This window comes from Phalacrocorax aristotelis, chromosome 1 (genome assembly GCF_949628215.1).
Source record: "Phalacrocorax aristotelis chromosome 1, bGulAri2.1, whole genome shotgun sequence".
Lineage (NCBI taxonomy): Eukaryota > Metazoa > Chordata > Aves > Suliformes > Phalacrocoracidae > Phalacrocorax > Phalacrocorax aristotelis.
In genome coordinates, this window is record NC_134276.1 from 165,626,900 (window position 1) to 165,641,866 (window position 14,967).

The window sequence follows — 14,967 nt, forward strand, 5'->3', positions numbered from 1 at the left end:
AGATTAAACAGAAACGATTCTGAGTTTTTAGGTAATTCTTAAAGACTGTAAATGGATATTAGATAATTTACTAAAGGAAATTAAATACCATTCTTTTTAACTTTTTTGAAAATATCAACTTATGGGAGCATATGAGAATGTATCATACCATGAGCTTTTTAAGCATATAATCTAATTCTCTGCAGTAGTCAGAATAAGCTGAAGCTAAAGCAGTTCTCACGTTAGTGATGCTAATATTTTGTGCAACTGTGGGTGGGGCAGAGGCAAAGACTAACAAGTTTCTTCACTGATTTCAAGAATTTCTGGGGAGGGTGACTGTGCCTCGAGTCAAAGAATGAAAAGAAAATTCCTCCTGGCTGCACAGACATACATTATATGCCTAAAGGATAGACCTCATACTGTCTATTGAGTACTACTTAATGTGTATGACTGAGTGGACTGTGCAAAGCTATTATCTTCTAGAAGAACTAAAAACCTCTTAACTGTCGAATAACAGTTCTCAGTGTTTTGCTGAGTGCTTGTTTGCTTTAGCAGTGGCTCCAGGCCTTGAAGAAGTGGTGCTGCTTTTGGGAGAGATGCTCAGCTAGTACAAATTTAAGTAATTCCACATTTTTTCACATAGTATTGGAAGAAACAGAAAAGGGCCAAAAACTTCTTGCTTTCAAACAGCATTTTGCACAATTGACTTTGCAGATCCAAACAGTGGAGGTCTGAGCTATACTGTTAGATCCTGGGTATTATGGATAAGTCAAACAGATCACTGTCATAGAACTGGAACTATTTCTCTTTAGCTTTTACAGAGAAAACATTTTATGTTAGTTATGATCTATAACCAAATGTGATATGAATTTCTTATACATACTGCATCATACAGTGCTCAGAACCAGGGTCCCTGCTGAGGTTTCTCTTGACCTCGTTCAATTTCTCTTTAGATTAACGGTGGCGGATAATTTCTTTTTTTTTTAAACAACTTTTCTAATATATTATTAAATCATCATCCTTCTGTTTTTAGGAATCAGCCACACAAGCCAATATAACCTCAGAGAGGTAGGTGCAGTATTAATGAAGTAGAAGTGATGTTACAACCATAACATCACTAATGCACTTTGTACATTGTGGTCTGAATATGCCCACAGACACTGGACCAGAATATATCATGTTATTAAATGTCTTACACTTGGCTTCATCCAAGAGATGAAGAGAGGGCTATTGGAAGGGTATCTGGGCATTATATTCTACATTATGTTTCTAATAAGACCTAACACAGTCAATAAAGTTGAGAATTTTTTTGTTAGACATTTCTTTTATAATTAGACTTTTTTCTATGAGAAAAGCAAAATAGTAGGGACTACTAATAGTAGCTTCCACCAGCAACTGACCCAACCTGTAACACCTCGCTGCTGCACTTCCCTCCCAAACCTGGTTCTTTGTTCCTCCCATCCCTGCTCCTGCAAGTGAGGTTCTTTCCCTGTTCTCTGATGCCTCTGTGAGACGATTCAGCACAGTAACTCATCAAAAAACTAATTCACCCAGAAAAAGGAAGCATTTCCTGTTGATACAGGGAACTGAATAGGCTCCTTAAAGGGTTGGACAAGCCAGGGCCAGTGCAGAGGAAGGAGCAAACTTCTGGGGGAAGTCAAAGGCAGAGCAGAACTGTCCTCTCTTGGCAGCAGGAAGCTTGGTCCCTCTCAGGCTTTAGAGGGATGTTCAGTGAATTTCTGTCTGCCCATTTATCAATTCTTCTTTCCTTGAATGTACAGCATTCACTACTTCAAAATTAGGATGGCCTTTTCAAATCATTCCTTTTTTTTTGTTGGTGTTTGGATGACCTCTATTAACGAAAATATTTAGATATCTGGAAGGGTTTGTAAATTCATGTCGGCAGTGTAAGACATGCATTTTCTTTCCGCTTGCCATTTGTCATGTATTTGCAAAGGTGTTTCAGTTATTCAGGTGTGAAGCAGGAAAGAAACCATGGGATTCTGGTGTGCAAATAGCAGCACTGGAAGCTACATGGCTGATCCAGAAATTGCTGCTGTTCACCTCGAATAACTGTCAAATGGTTTCTGAGTCCTGAATGTATTTGTCAAAACAATGGGGTTGGTCCTTGAGTGACTTGCAAAGCCAACCTCTCATTGATCTCCATATCTGTTTGTTTTTATAGACATGGAACATTGTGCCAGTAGCTCTTTTGGGAAATGTGTTCAGGTGTTTTGGTCAATTTTCAAGTACATTTTATATGTCTGGATTTTTAAGTAATTATTTTATTATTTTAGCTCCCTGGTCAGCCAGGCTAGAAAAGCTGAGAAGAAAAGATTTTTTTAGAAGCAAAAAGTTGTCAGATTCATATCTGACTTTGATTCATTTCAAGGATGAAATATTTCCAATGTAAAAATGTGAGTAATGTTTAAACCATTTGATACCACTATCCAAATGTCATGCAAACACTAAAACTGCTAGCATTGAAAAGGGCATATGTATCAATATATAGATGTTTTTGTAGCAGATAATAGTGTTAGTAGTGTGGAGTTAGACAGCAACTGAAAACTCAGTAATACGCTCAAAAATACCTAGACAGAGTTATATGTCTGCCTCTGCTTGCATTCAGTGCATCTGTGGGCAGCAGCTGAATTAGTGTGTAGTTAGCAAACACTCACCTCCTCCAGTCTCCACCGGTTTATCAGCCTTAAGTAGGCACCAGGGTGTCCTGTAAATCTTTAACACAGGAATATACATCAAATATGTTGTGTAAACTCACACTGTTGTTTTAATCTAATGTTGTCTTAGTGTGACTGATATAATTACAAAAGTTGTTATGCTGCAAAAAGTTTTGGGGGATTGCTGGCATAATTTCTATGAAGGGCTAAGTATATTTTTACTTCCAGTTTTATTTCAATACCAAACACCCTGCTGTTGGATATTCAGCATATGCAGACAAGAGAGAAAATCTGAATAAAACTGTTCATGTCAGTTTGGAAAATGGCTTTCAACTGCCAGTCCATTTCCGTACACGATAATGTGGGCTGTGATATCTGCCTGTCTGTGAAATCAGTGAAAATACTAGTTTTCATTAGGAAAACATAATTTTCTTACTATTCCTCCATGTTTTCTCCCAAAATGATTCCCACAACTTCCCACATGCAAATAAACCATACTGATGGATTCTTCTACTCAAGCCTTCTCTACTCAAAGGCTCTTCTTTTGCTTTTAGAGGACTTGCAGAAAGAGACATACTGATATATATATATATTTCATTTTCTGTGGATAAATCCCAACTGAGAGTTCATAATTCACTCTTAATAGTCCAAATCATACAACAGAAGCAGCAAAGTATTCAGGTAGTTGGACTAGATGATAGTTGTAGGTTCCTTCCAACAGAACTATTCTATTCTATTCTATTCTATTCTATTCTATTCTATTCTATTCTATTCTATTCTATTCTATTCTATTCTATTCTGAAAGAAAAAGATACAGTGTTAAGTTATTTACTAGCTGTACAAATTACACACATAAAGACAGAGTGAAGTGACCTGCATGTATAGTATTGTGGGACGCATCAGCTCCCAGTAGTGAAACTGTTAAAACTTAGCATTGAGCCAATGTGTTGCTAGAAAAAGAAAACTATGTCTGTTTCTGGGCTTTTGACAGGGTAAAAAAGCGTGCAATCTGTCCTGCTCTGCTAGTAGGGAATTTGCATTTTGAGCTGTGTGATAATATGGTCCCATTTTGTTTCATTACAGACAATTTTATTTCTTCTCTCTACTTCATTTTACACATATGAGGGTGCAGACATCAATCCTACCTTCCAAGGAAGAATGCTATATAAAAGGTAGAGCTGTTCAAATTTACAAACTGAAAAAGAAACATTTTCAGGGTGAAGCTGTTCTCCCACTCGGATTCAGTACGAGGCTGCTCTGTGAAGAAAGAGAGCAGAGCTTCAGAGGTTAAATCAGATTAACAATTTCCCTTGGCACAAAGGCTGCACACATGTATCACAGCTGGCAATGTATTTGTAAATTAGCCCGCTGATTTCAAAATATGAGATGACAGAAGAAATTGTATCCAAAAGCAGCACACAGCAAGTGAGCTTCTAAAGACTTAGAAATCTCTTCTGATATTTGGACATGTATATTCCCAGGAGACTCTAAGAAAGCGGTTGAGATAATGTATATATTAAACCTCTCTCCTGGATTCCTGCGTGCTTTACAGGCTCAGGCTTTTATCTTGTTTCCTTTTCTGGAACCTACCATAATGACATTGCCAGAAAGCACCCCACTACAAGGTATGTAAGTGCCTTTTTGCTAGAGATGTCACACTGAACTGAAGCAAATCTTCCTTGTAATTCTGTTTCATGGATTTGCCAACAGTGTTGGCACCTAAGGGCTCTACAGAGGTATCAGTGGAGTGCCACTGCATTACTCCTTTTCCTTGTCCCATGGAGCTCATTACAAAAGTCTGAGAAAAAATGTTTTGCAATGGATGGGGTAAGGAAAATGGGAAAGGGGAAGGCATATTCCTCCCTTCAGGTAGGCCCTTAATCTCCATCTAATGAGATATCAAGACAGAAGTTAACAAAACAACTTCTATGCCAACACACTAGTGCCCTAATTCCAGTTGGCAGGAGCTTGTTATTAGTCAACCATTGCTGTGAACAGGAGTAATCAGAGGAGAAAGGGAGGTACCAATGGTGATTCTGAGTATCATAATGGTATCATGACATACTACTTCCAAAGGACCCTCCCGTAAAGTACTGAAAATACAGAAACAACAACAATAAAATAGATTCTCTTTAATTAGACCTGCCCTACCTATGAGGAAATTTCAAATAGGTGCATCAATAAAACCATAAAACAGACCATAAATCAACAACTGTGTTAATGATTTGGAAATGCCTGTCAAGAAACCCAAGTTTGCATGTGTGCCAGTACATACATATTTAGCTAAGCAGAAAGAAATAAAATATAGTGGATTTTTGATGCCAATCTGTGGGAAGGACAAGTTTGACTTTAACAAGGCTGCTGCAGCTGAAGCTTTGCTTATATGCCTGTCAGAGACAATGGCAATGCTCTGGAGGAGCATGGACGTGCGCTCTGAAAAAGGTCATATAAAGGCTGAAGAAGGACAACCTGAATGTAGTTTGCTGCCAATCCTACTCTGAGCTTATTACACTGATAAAGATCATTCAAACCAAATCAGCTACTTAGGCCATCAGAGTAAAAACCACAAAACAGTCTGAACACCGTCAGAACAGTTTGACCCACTGAGTTTTAATACAGGTGTTTTCTGCCCAAGCTACAAGATGCAGACCTACCTTGGTGATAACCTGGCAGAAAGTAATCAAGCTTCAAGGTCTCTAGACCATATCTTACTGTCCTCAGGGTGTCACAGGGAATAAAAGGGCATAGCCTGTGCAAATCACATACTTGAAAGTCATATTTCTCAACTATAACTAGTAGGTATCTTTTCCATGGATACAGGATGGCAAAAATATTTTAAATTTACAGCATAAAAATGAGGACTCTCAGTCTAATAAGAAACAACAGAATAAAATGCTATTTTACACAGACGTGCTTTGAATACATCACCTATGACTTCCCAGATGTAGAAAAGCCCTGACACTACCTAAAATCAGCTGTGTGTTTCCTCTGAGCAAACACCAAAATCTGTCCTCCTCATCCAAAATACCTTACTGTACGAAGGTATGCAGAAGCTCAAAATAATATCCTCAAACCATTTTTACAGATGCCATAATATGGTTCACTTAATAGGCCTTCAGCAAGACTCTCAAAGGCTAAGGAGCCCTTGCCAATTGCCACTAGCTACTGCAATCTTCCAGCATGATCAGGATCCCCAGAGCCTCTGCCTGAGCCACGGACATATGAGTGATAGCCTATTGCTATCCCAGTGGCAGTACAAGCTGTCCTTAGAAAACATGTTGTCTTTACTCTAACAAAGATCACCTTTATGGGTGAGCTGAAAAGATTACAGAGACTTAGAACACCATTAGAGTTTAGGTGTTGGTAGACTTGACGAGTCTCCTAGTTATTTTCCTTCCAAATTATTGCCCCTCTTAAAGGCATATGTTTGATAGTCAATAAGCACCTTAGTTTCAAGCTATAAATTTGTCTTCCAGAAGCAATTCCCCCTTTTCCAGGTCTTCACAAAACCTGGGGGTTGAGAGTGCTCAGTCTCTCTGAAAACATATGCTTTTTCCTGCAAAGTAACAATTTTTAAAGTTCTTACAAGGTTAGGGGTTGGAGCAAGAACCAAGCATGGCAGGTGGGTGATCATTGTCACCACTGATTGAATAGTGCTATAGCTTAGTTTATATACTCCTTTATTATAAACCTAAGAAAAACATTAATTACTATAGATTGCAATTTAATCAGGATTTTTCGTATTTTTACAGACTGTTTGAATGCTATCAGAGTATAGGGACCAAAAAAATTAGTACAATATCATTCAACTTTGTATATAACATTGCTTACCTAAATTTGTCAGGAAAAGAGCAACCTTTTCATACAGCTGTAACAGAGAAGAAACAGCCTCTTAGATATGTGACCAGCTCAAAAATATAGAACTGCTTCCTAAGTAGAGTAACTGCTCTTCCATATTAAATCTGACATCTAGATGGTCTCTGTGATGTTCTGATAATGGCAGTAATAAAACTATACAGTAATAATACAATAGAGATATAATCAAACAAGGGACAGTAATATTTTTAAAGCTTATACTCAGCTCTTTTAATCCACAATATGCAGAGAAAAAAATGCTGTCACTGTCGCAGCCACATACGCCACATACGCAGTGAAAAAGGGCCAGATAGCTTTTCCAAAAAGAGAAAGCAGAAAAATAGCACAACTGGGATTTTTGTTTTAGTTACTTATGGTACATTTATGTCACAAAAAAATCACCCTAGTAAGAGCATGCTCTGATATGTTGGATATTTTGGGCTTTTTGATTTTGTTTGGGATTGTTTTGGTGCTGAAAGGAAACACACTGGGGAAACAGGGTTGCTTCAGAGAAAGTCTTTAGTAATCCCCCCCACCAGACACATTTCTTACTCTGAGTCAGTGACATTGTTCTAAATCTTAAGTGGTACTTTCGGCGCTTAGCAGATGCTCTCAAACTCTCTGGGAGACCGATAACTTCATAAAGCTTACAAAAACTGACTTGGAGGGTTTTCATAATTAGTATTTGCAAAGGGATTTTGAACCTGTAAAGTACATTGCCACCAACATCAGTATTAGTGTAAATTAATTCCCTGATTTGCATGTTTTAAATGAGTTTGGAGCCTGTTCCCACAAAACGCTGTATGTCCTTCACTCTCACTGATGCCTACAGGGATACAGAGCTCCTCATATTTCAGGCTCAAGTACTCACTTATTCCTAAAGTGCATATCAGCAATGTTTCTTTTCATTTGCAGTTATCCTTATAAACTTTTGCTTAAATTGAGTTGTATACAATTTACAGATCAAACTGCCTGCTCAAGAACTGAAGTCATCCTGAATTATCTCATCCACGTTAACAACCACTTCTTGCATAGAATAGCTTTTTGCTGCCTTTGGAGTACACAGTTTTGTTTCAAGTAATGAAAAAGGTGGTTTCTTCTAGGTTTAAAAGCGACTCCTAAGGGCAACTGTGAAACTGCTAAATGTCTGGGTGGTTTATATCTTGATCCCAGCGGGGAGCATGCTATTTTATAAATGTACATTGCTCTGCAGAAGAGGGTATCAAAACTGTATTTTGTTGCTATTCCTCCTGGAACAGTAAGGCTGTGTTAGAGATTCTGTTAACAATGTTTGGATCGAATTATCTGCTACTGCAGTTTATCACTACTAGTCCCAAGGGGCCTTGTTTAGGATCATATTCTGTCCTGTGATCATATTTTCTATGGGCAGTATCACTGGAATTAACAGGTTTTATTAACCTAGGTAAAGCTAATGAATGTTCCCAGGTCAGGCTGCAGGCTTATCTGGGAGACATTATACTTGCAAGTCATTTTGTTTTGTCATGATGGATGTGTCAGTGTATGCACCTAGCTCTCAGAGCATCCATTCTAGAAGTTACTTGTGGTCTAGACCTTCCCCCTGATGCTTAGAGAGGTTGTCAACTCATATCAGAATCACCGACAGTATTCCAGGATTCCTAGCAGTAAATTCCCTACTGTTAGATACATCTTGGTCCATTCTGGTTTTATTACTGTATCTTTGCTTGCTCTCCTGCTACTTTTCTTGAGTCACAGTTTGTAGAGGATTCAATTACCTGAATTGCTCCTGGGGAATTTTTTTTTTCCAAAAGAAATCCCACTACTGTCCTTCAGTAAACCACATTAATCCATCATGGGAAGTGAGAGATTATGTTCTTAAGTCCTTCTTCTGAAAAGCTCATGCAGTTTCATATTTTGGGGATCTTTTGTTTCCATGCTCTATATCCAGATCTATGGCTGGGGTGTTTATTGCATGGTAATGAGTATAAGGCTTAAGAAATCCATCTTTGCAGTGCTCTATTTATTTGATGTATTTTAGGAAGCAAAACAAAGTTTCTCAAAAGGCACCTTCAAGCCATCTTCCATTATTTTAAAAATTTCTTTAAGCTGTAAAACTATTTGAAAACCAAATAATTTTGTTTGTGCAGTATTTCTTTGTGCTGCTTCACTGCATATATAATGACTTATACCGAGAGCTTGGAAATGGATGTTTTACTGACTTAGATATATATAGTTTTCTTTTATTTCTTCTATGCTATTGTGTGCTCTAGGTGGATTAAAGAAAACCTCCAGAAGCTGCAGACAACAAAAAGTTAATAAAAGATAACATGGAGAAGAAAGCCTTCAGTACAAATTCAGAGAGAATAATGGCTTCCACCTCTTCTTTCTGCCCTTTCTCAGCCTATAGCCCCACTCTAAGGAAAACGTAGGAAAGTCAACAGTTCTTGACACACTGTCCTAGTCACCAATCCAGTCTTGCCTATGCCAAAGGGAGAGGTGAAGTCCTACAGCAAAGCCTCTTGGAATTTCCTGCTATATAAACCAGGGTCTGTTAAAATTAATTTTTACATGATGGAAATGTTTGGGTATTGCACAGGGAAGAAAGAAGTCTCCAAGCCAGCACTTGGAACATGCAGGCCTGAAATAGTATCTTCTACTTCCCCTAGGAAGTAAACCAGCATATCTTCTGCAGCAAAGCCTAACATGCTTTTTGCAGAAGATGCTCGCTGCTGAGTGGGTAGAGATACTCCCCCCTGGCTCCAGTACCTGGATGGTTTGTAGGCTGATCCCTCTGATACACCTCCTCCCCCTTAAAATGCATTCTTATAATGTCAGTTGACAAAAACCTGACAATAAAAGGCCATACACCTCTTGCCAAGAGCAACTAATAGAAGACACGTTACTATCACAGCAATATGCAGAAGTACCTGCATCTCAACGGAGGGATGAAACTCATTCCCCACCTAATCTATGTTATACTGTCTTACTGGGGCTATTACCACATAGGAATTCCATTTTTGTCTTTGTCCCAAGTCTGGTTCCAAACCAGTTCATAACAATAACCTGACCTCGGCCAGTCCCCCTACAATGCACTCAGACCGTGTCTCTGGTGTACTCTGGCAAAGGCCATCGGTAGTTCACGCAACAAGTCATGATTGCTCAAGCATCTTGAAGTCTTCAGCCCAAAGGAGTTCTCCTTCATTTGGACATTGTGTCTGTATATGCATATCCTCAATGGTAAAGTACTGTGAAAACTGAAGCTGGAATTACTGAAACTAGTATAAATAAGAATTAAGCTTGGCCACTGTATTTAAAAAATAACATCAAAACACTAATTAAAAAGCAGAATATTAATGAAATGGCTGAATCCTGCAAACATATGAAAGGAAAAAAAGAGCCAGAGGATAAAACAGGGGTATGGATGTGTCTCCCTAAAATATTTTTTAGAACATTCAAACTCATTTACATAATATTTTGGGTTTGGAATTGCACTTTACATAAATAGTGAAAGATGTCCATAAACAATAATGCCATGTCTGGCTTAGCATGGCACTCCATTCCTGCTGAAAAAGGAACCAAAAGTATTCAGTGGTCTGCAGACTCAGATATCTACTGATCTGATGGCTTGGGTATAACTCTGGATATGTTAGTTTTACTCACCACATTCAGTAGCATGATGATGCAAAAGTTGATGCACACTGCAGTCCCTGTAGTTGCAACCTGAGAGTTATTCCTGATTAAAGCCCACTTAAAGGCAGCAAAAGTGCTGACAGTCACAACACGGTAAATAACAATGCCAAAAACAGCAGCAATCACCACACAGATCTAAGGGAAGAATAAATCAGAGAGAAGAACCTGAAAATTTTCAATAGAACAGGAGTTAACTTCTCCCTGAAACTCTGAAAACGAAAACAATGAAGACTTGAAAAATACATTCATTTTGTTTCCAGAGATAGGTTTCAACATGAATATTCTTATTGTGAAGCCCTATTTTCCAAAATGCAAAATATCTTTGAAATCATATTAAAATAATTTTTAGTTTTAAACATTTTCTTGAAATGTATCTCTTCCTTAGAATGTATGTGGGAAACGGTGTTGCCAGCTCTGGGAATTAGAAATTTTCCTTACATGTATGTTCCGCCATGTGCAAAGACTAGTCTCAGGCTGATGTCCCAGTTTGATGGTGTCATATTTGGGATGAATTTTGTGCGTTGATGGACTTCACACTTACAGGAAAAAATGTATCAATTTGTAAGTACTGCCTTAACAGCAATCCTGGCGAGCTACCCTAGCAAGCTGTTTCTTCCTACGGTTCTGGAAAGATTCTATCTAGGGAAGGTAACAAATTCAATTGCCCCTGTAATTTCTTCTCTGATGAAACTTTCAGCAAATGTGATGGTTATAACATGAAAGCCATGTAGCTAAGCCAGGATTCTAAATCACTTGGTGTTCCATATGCAGCAGTTGAGCACTAAATGACAACTGTTTTCCATCGTAGCCAATTTGTCACAGTTTAGCAAGCCACCTAAAGGACAAAGAGTTGGGAATTAGCATGTGCAACTCATAGAAGCTCTGACACAGAACCTTATTAGATAAGGAGAGAGAGTTTCTTCAGTAGAAGACAGATGATTATTTGCAAAAGATAGGTGTATTCCAAGGTTATGTAAAGACAACCTAACCCTATCAAAATTGAAGCATATCTAAAATGACTGAATGGGCAAAATGTCTTTGAAAGCACTGAATGCTAATCATGCTGTTTTCATATTTTATTAGTTACTGAACTGATTGACATAATCCTGGTACAGATGAAAAAGTTAGGTGTGTGAATGTGAAGGGCTGGTTTATTAGATTCTCTGCTACCACAGTGCAGCACATAGAAATATTATGAAGCTACTGAGCTAGAGGATTGCCTCTGGATTCCCTGCATAGTGTTGAGAGGAAGAAGGACCACCTTCCTTTGTTAACAGGGAATCACAAACCTGGTTCAGGCAGTATTAGTAACTGCATTGTGAGAGTCAATGCTGTGAAATTTTGAGAACTGCTCTAACTCCAATTTTTGATATGCATATATTTCCTGTGCTTAAAGCTATAATTTTTAAGGAATATTTTTACCGAAATGGGGGAAAATTCATAGTTTTTCTATGTCATCGGAAGTTCACACTATGCCAGCAATAAAAATATCTTCAGTGAAAATAATCCTCATCTTGTTTCAAGGACTGTTATGGGGACAATTTGTGGTGCATGCAATTCAGAGCAAGGTTACTCTCTCTGAGACTTCGAGCAAGATCTATCACTAGACTAAGAAGATTAATGACTGCCTTTGGAAATGGTAGGGAGAGAAAACTGTCCCCCCTTCAAGAAAAAAAAATGTAGGGAAAGCACAAAATGTTTCAGGTGTATGATCAATTCTGAGCAGAGACTGCAGTCCTGAGCAGATATAAGTGTCTTCAAGGACTGAATCAGACAGTACACTGCCTTCTCATGTTCACTGTTTCTCTGTGTCTCTGTCCATCCACCTGACATACCAGAGCACGATTCATCTCGATAATGCTCTTGCCTTTCTTGTCCAATATTGCTTTGGACAATTTTGAAGCCATCAGTTTCTTACAAACTCTCTGCCCTATTCCCTCCCATCTCATTCAAACACAAAGTTGCTGGGCTAGCTCACCCACCTGGCTCTCCACAGCTCCTGAAGGTATACAAATATAAATTTTTGTAGCCTCTGGGAAAAGCCCTAATAGATTTCACAAGGGTCGGAGCTGATGCCAGCTGTGTTTTCAAGATCAGCCCTACTACTGCTGTTGTCATGTGAGTAACAGTGAATAACAGATTCAGTGAGGTTAGAGGATGGGGACATTTCAGCAGAAACGCATGCAGCTCTCTGTTAGGAGAGATTTTGCTGCTGCATTTAGTTTTTCACTTTGGAAGGGGGTGAGATGCCTCACTTTAGTCAAGGAACATCAGTTTCTCCATTTCAGTTGCACTAGGAGTGTGAACCCTCTTTCCTTACCTCCTCAGTGCTGAAAAACTAGGGCATATTAACATAATTAAGTGCTCCAGGCACCTTGGTTAGGTTCTCTGTAGAGTCTACAAAGAACAACTGCCTCGTCCATGACATCTCTCCCCATAACTCTGCGCTGTCCACACAGGGGAGGCAAGGAAATCAATGAGCTAATTCAGTCAGCTGAAGCTGGTGCCTTGATGTGGTAGCACCGCTATTCTGGGATGTGTCACTACATATAGCCTTATGTGTATAGCCTTGAAGGAAGGACTTAACTGTTTGTGAGACTTGGTGAAGAGTAAACTAGTGTAGGACTTTACAGAAAGTCAAGCTATTTGCTGTGCACAGATTTTCAGTCTGCAGTAAACATGCTAGAACTCATTTTACTTTCAAGCAGTTATATCCAATATCTTCATACTTTCTCAGCAGTGATTATGTTATCTTGTATTTTTTCAATTGGTAAATAAATAAAAGTTTTCAAACCATAAAAAATATTCCAGATGCAGAAACAATGAGTCTGCTGCATTTATCTGCAAATGCTTGATAGGGCTCTGGCTTCCCGGATATGGGGTTCATTCGTTCTTTCTTGGAGTACTTGGCTTCAAACTGTGGACGTATTTCCTCCTGAAGAACAGACAGACAATGTTCACATACAGCACAGCTAGGAAAAATTCTGTAGGAAACTTCAGATCATTTATCAGATCACTGTTACTGGGAACTACATCTTGGAATTCAGCAGCTGGCACAGCTACTATAAAAGATGAGCTGAGAAATCAGGTCTCCTTTTTGAGAACTAGAATAAATCACTGTACCCATAAAACCATTTTGGAAGTATTTAGTAAACTGCCCAATTAGCTACTCATCTAAACAATACTCTTTCAAACGATATGACTGTAAGCCAAATCATTTTAAGGTGATACCATAGAGTTTTCCAGCCTGGTATTATCCTATTGATACTAGAATTCTACAACAAAGTAAAAAGAAAGAAAAAAAAAACCCCTCCTTTTTCCAAACCCACTTGCAGTTGCTATGTAATTGGTTACCTTCCCATTATCAGCAGAAATTTCTCAGCCTTTGAAGAAAGAGCCATGACATCTAATATTGCTCAATTCCTTCCTAACTTGGACAATATTATTAGCAGGAACAGCTTTCAGCAGCAGAAATGCCAAGTCCTGCGGTGCCATAAAAACTCTCTTCTGATATGAAACCTGGGGATTTCTTGGGGAGAGGCTTGGTTTCATCTGTTTACAGCCTTGTCAGAAGATAGGGGTCACCCTTAGGTCAGGTAAGACCTCGTGGATTTCAGCTGCAGCAGAAAACCACTGCCCTGCCATCCGGGAGGTTCACCAACAGCTGCGTGTCCTGTGCCACCTCACCCAAGTCTGACATTGGGGATGCTGTCAGAGATGAGAGGAAGCACCAGGCTGCAAAGATGGACTCTCACAGCTGCTGGCAGTCCATACACATTAGATCAAGTTTTACAATGCTTTGATGCATGCTGGAGAACTGGCCCGTACTACAGCTGCCTACAAGGGAGCACAAAGGCAGCTATGGACTGGGACTGTCTTTGCAGCATTTCCACATGGCCTCTGCGTTTCTTTGTAACAGCCAAGAACCCAGCTTACCAATTTCAGTTACTTCTAACCCTTCAACTGCTTTTAACTGAACTGACTGAAAGTTGTAAATGACTGGCCCTTAAATGACTGCATTGAAATAGGTGAATGTTAACTGCTCATACAAGTCTTTAGAATGTGACTAAAAATAAGATATCCTAAAATCCTACATCCTTTATATAAAATTCCCCTGGGGAAAAAAAAAAGACACATCTCATTGTCTCAGATTTTGAATGCACTTTCTCAATACAGTTAACTTCCAAATTCAAGCAGTAAGCTGGTAATGTGGTATTAAAAAAGTTGAGAGGCATGTACGCTCAGCTGCAATGCTTGTGTAACTAATTACGTGCTTGAGGGAACCAGCTCTACCTTAGCTATGCACAAAGGCTAAGCGTGTTTTTGTGGAGGCAGGGCAACACCTTGCTCTTATTCTACCTTACTCAAGCTGTTCCTGCCATAACAGGGCTGAAGGCTGCTGAGCAGACCACAATCTAGCAAGAGAAACAGTGCAACTAGTATTCCTGTGTGCCTGGGGACATGCAAAAGGACAGAGCGTGATAGCACTGAAGCAAGGGTGCTTGAGAATTGCACCCTGTAGATTGTGCAAGGGCTCTGCCAGCTGACTTACCCAGACACACACAAGAAATCTCTTCTTCTCTGCAGCTCTCTCTAAGCCAAGGTTTAATGATCTTTTACAATCTGCACTATAGGGAATACATCATATCTGCCTGTCCATGAATCTAGGTATCTCTTATGATCTCCAGTCAATTCAGATAATGCAAATGCCATTTTTGCAGATACATCTCCACAGAAAACTGAAACTCTGGCATGAATCTTCATACCTGTTTAATGACAATCAGCA

At 39.0% G+C, this 14,967-nt stretch overlaps 1 protein-coding gene across 2 annotated transcripts in view; it reads right to left on the reverse strand.

Annotated features, from left to right (window-relative positions):
- ANO4 (anoctamin 4) overlaps window positions 1–14,967 on the reverse strand; it is a 138,327-nt gene that overhangs the window by 18,900 nt on the left and 104,460 nt on the right. For both annotated transcript variants that reach the window (XM_075080070.1, XM_075080059.1), the window contains 5 exons: window positions 12,976–13,116; window positions 10,152–10,316; window positions 6,489–6,525; window positions 3,803–3,914; window positions 2,658–2,715 (listed from right to left, as the gene is read on the reverse strand). In XM_075080070.1, the coding sequence (XP_074936171.1) occupies window positions 2,658–2,715; window positions 3,803–3,914; window positions 6,489–6,525; window positions 10,152–10,316; window positions 12,976–13,116 (513 nt within the window). The remainder of the gene's footprint in view (window positions 1–2,657; window positions 2,716–3,802; window positions 3,915–6,488; window positions 6,526–10,151; window positions 10,317–12,975; window positions 13,117–14,967) is intronic.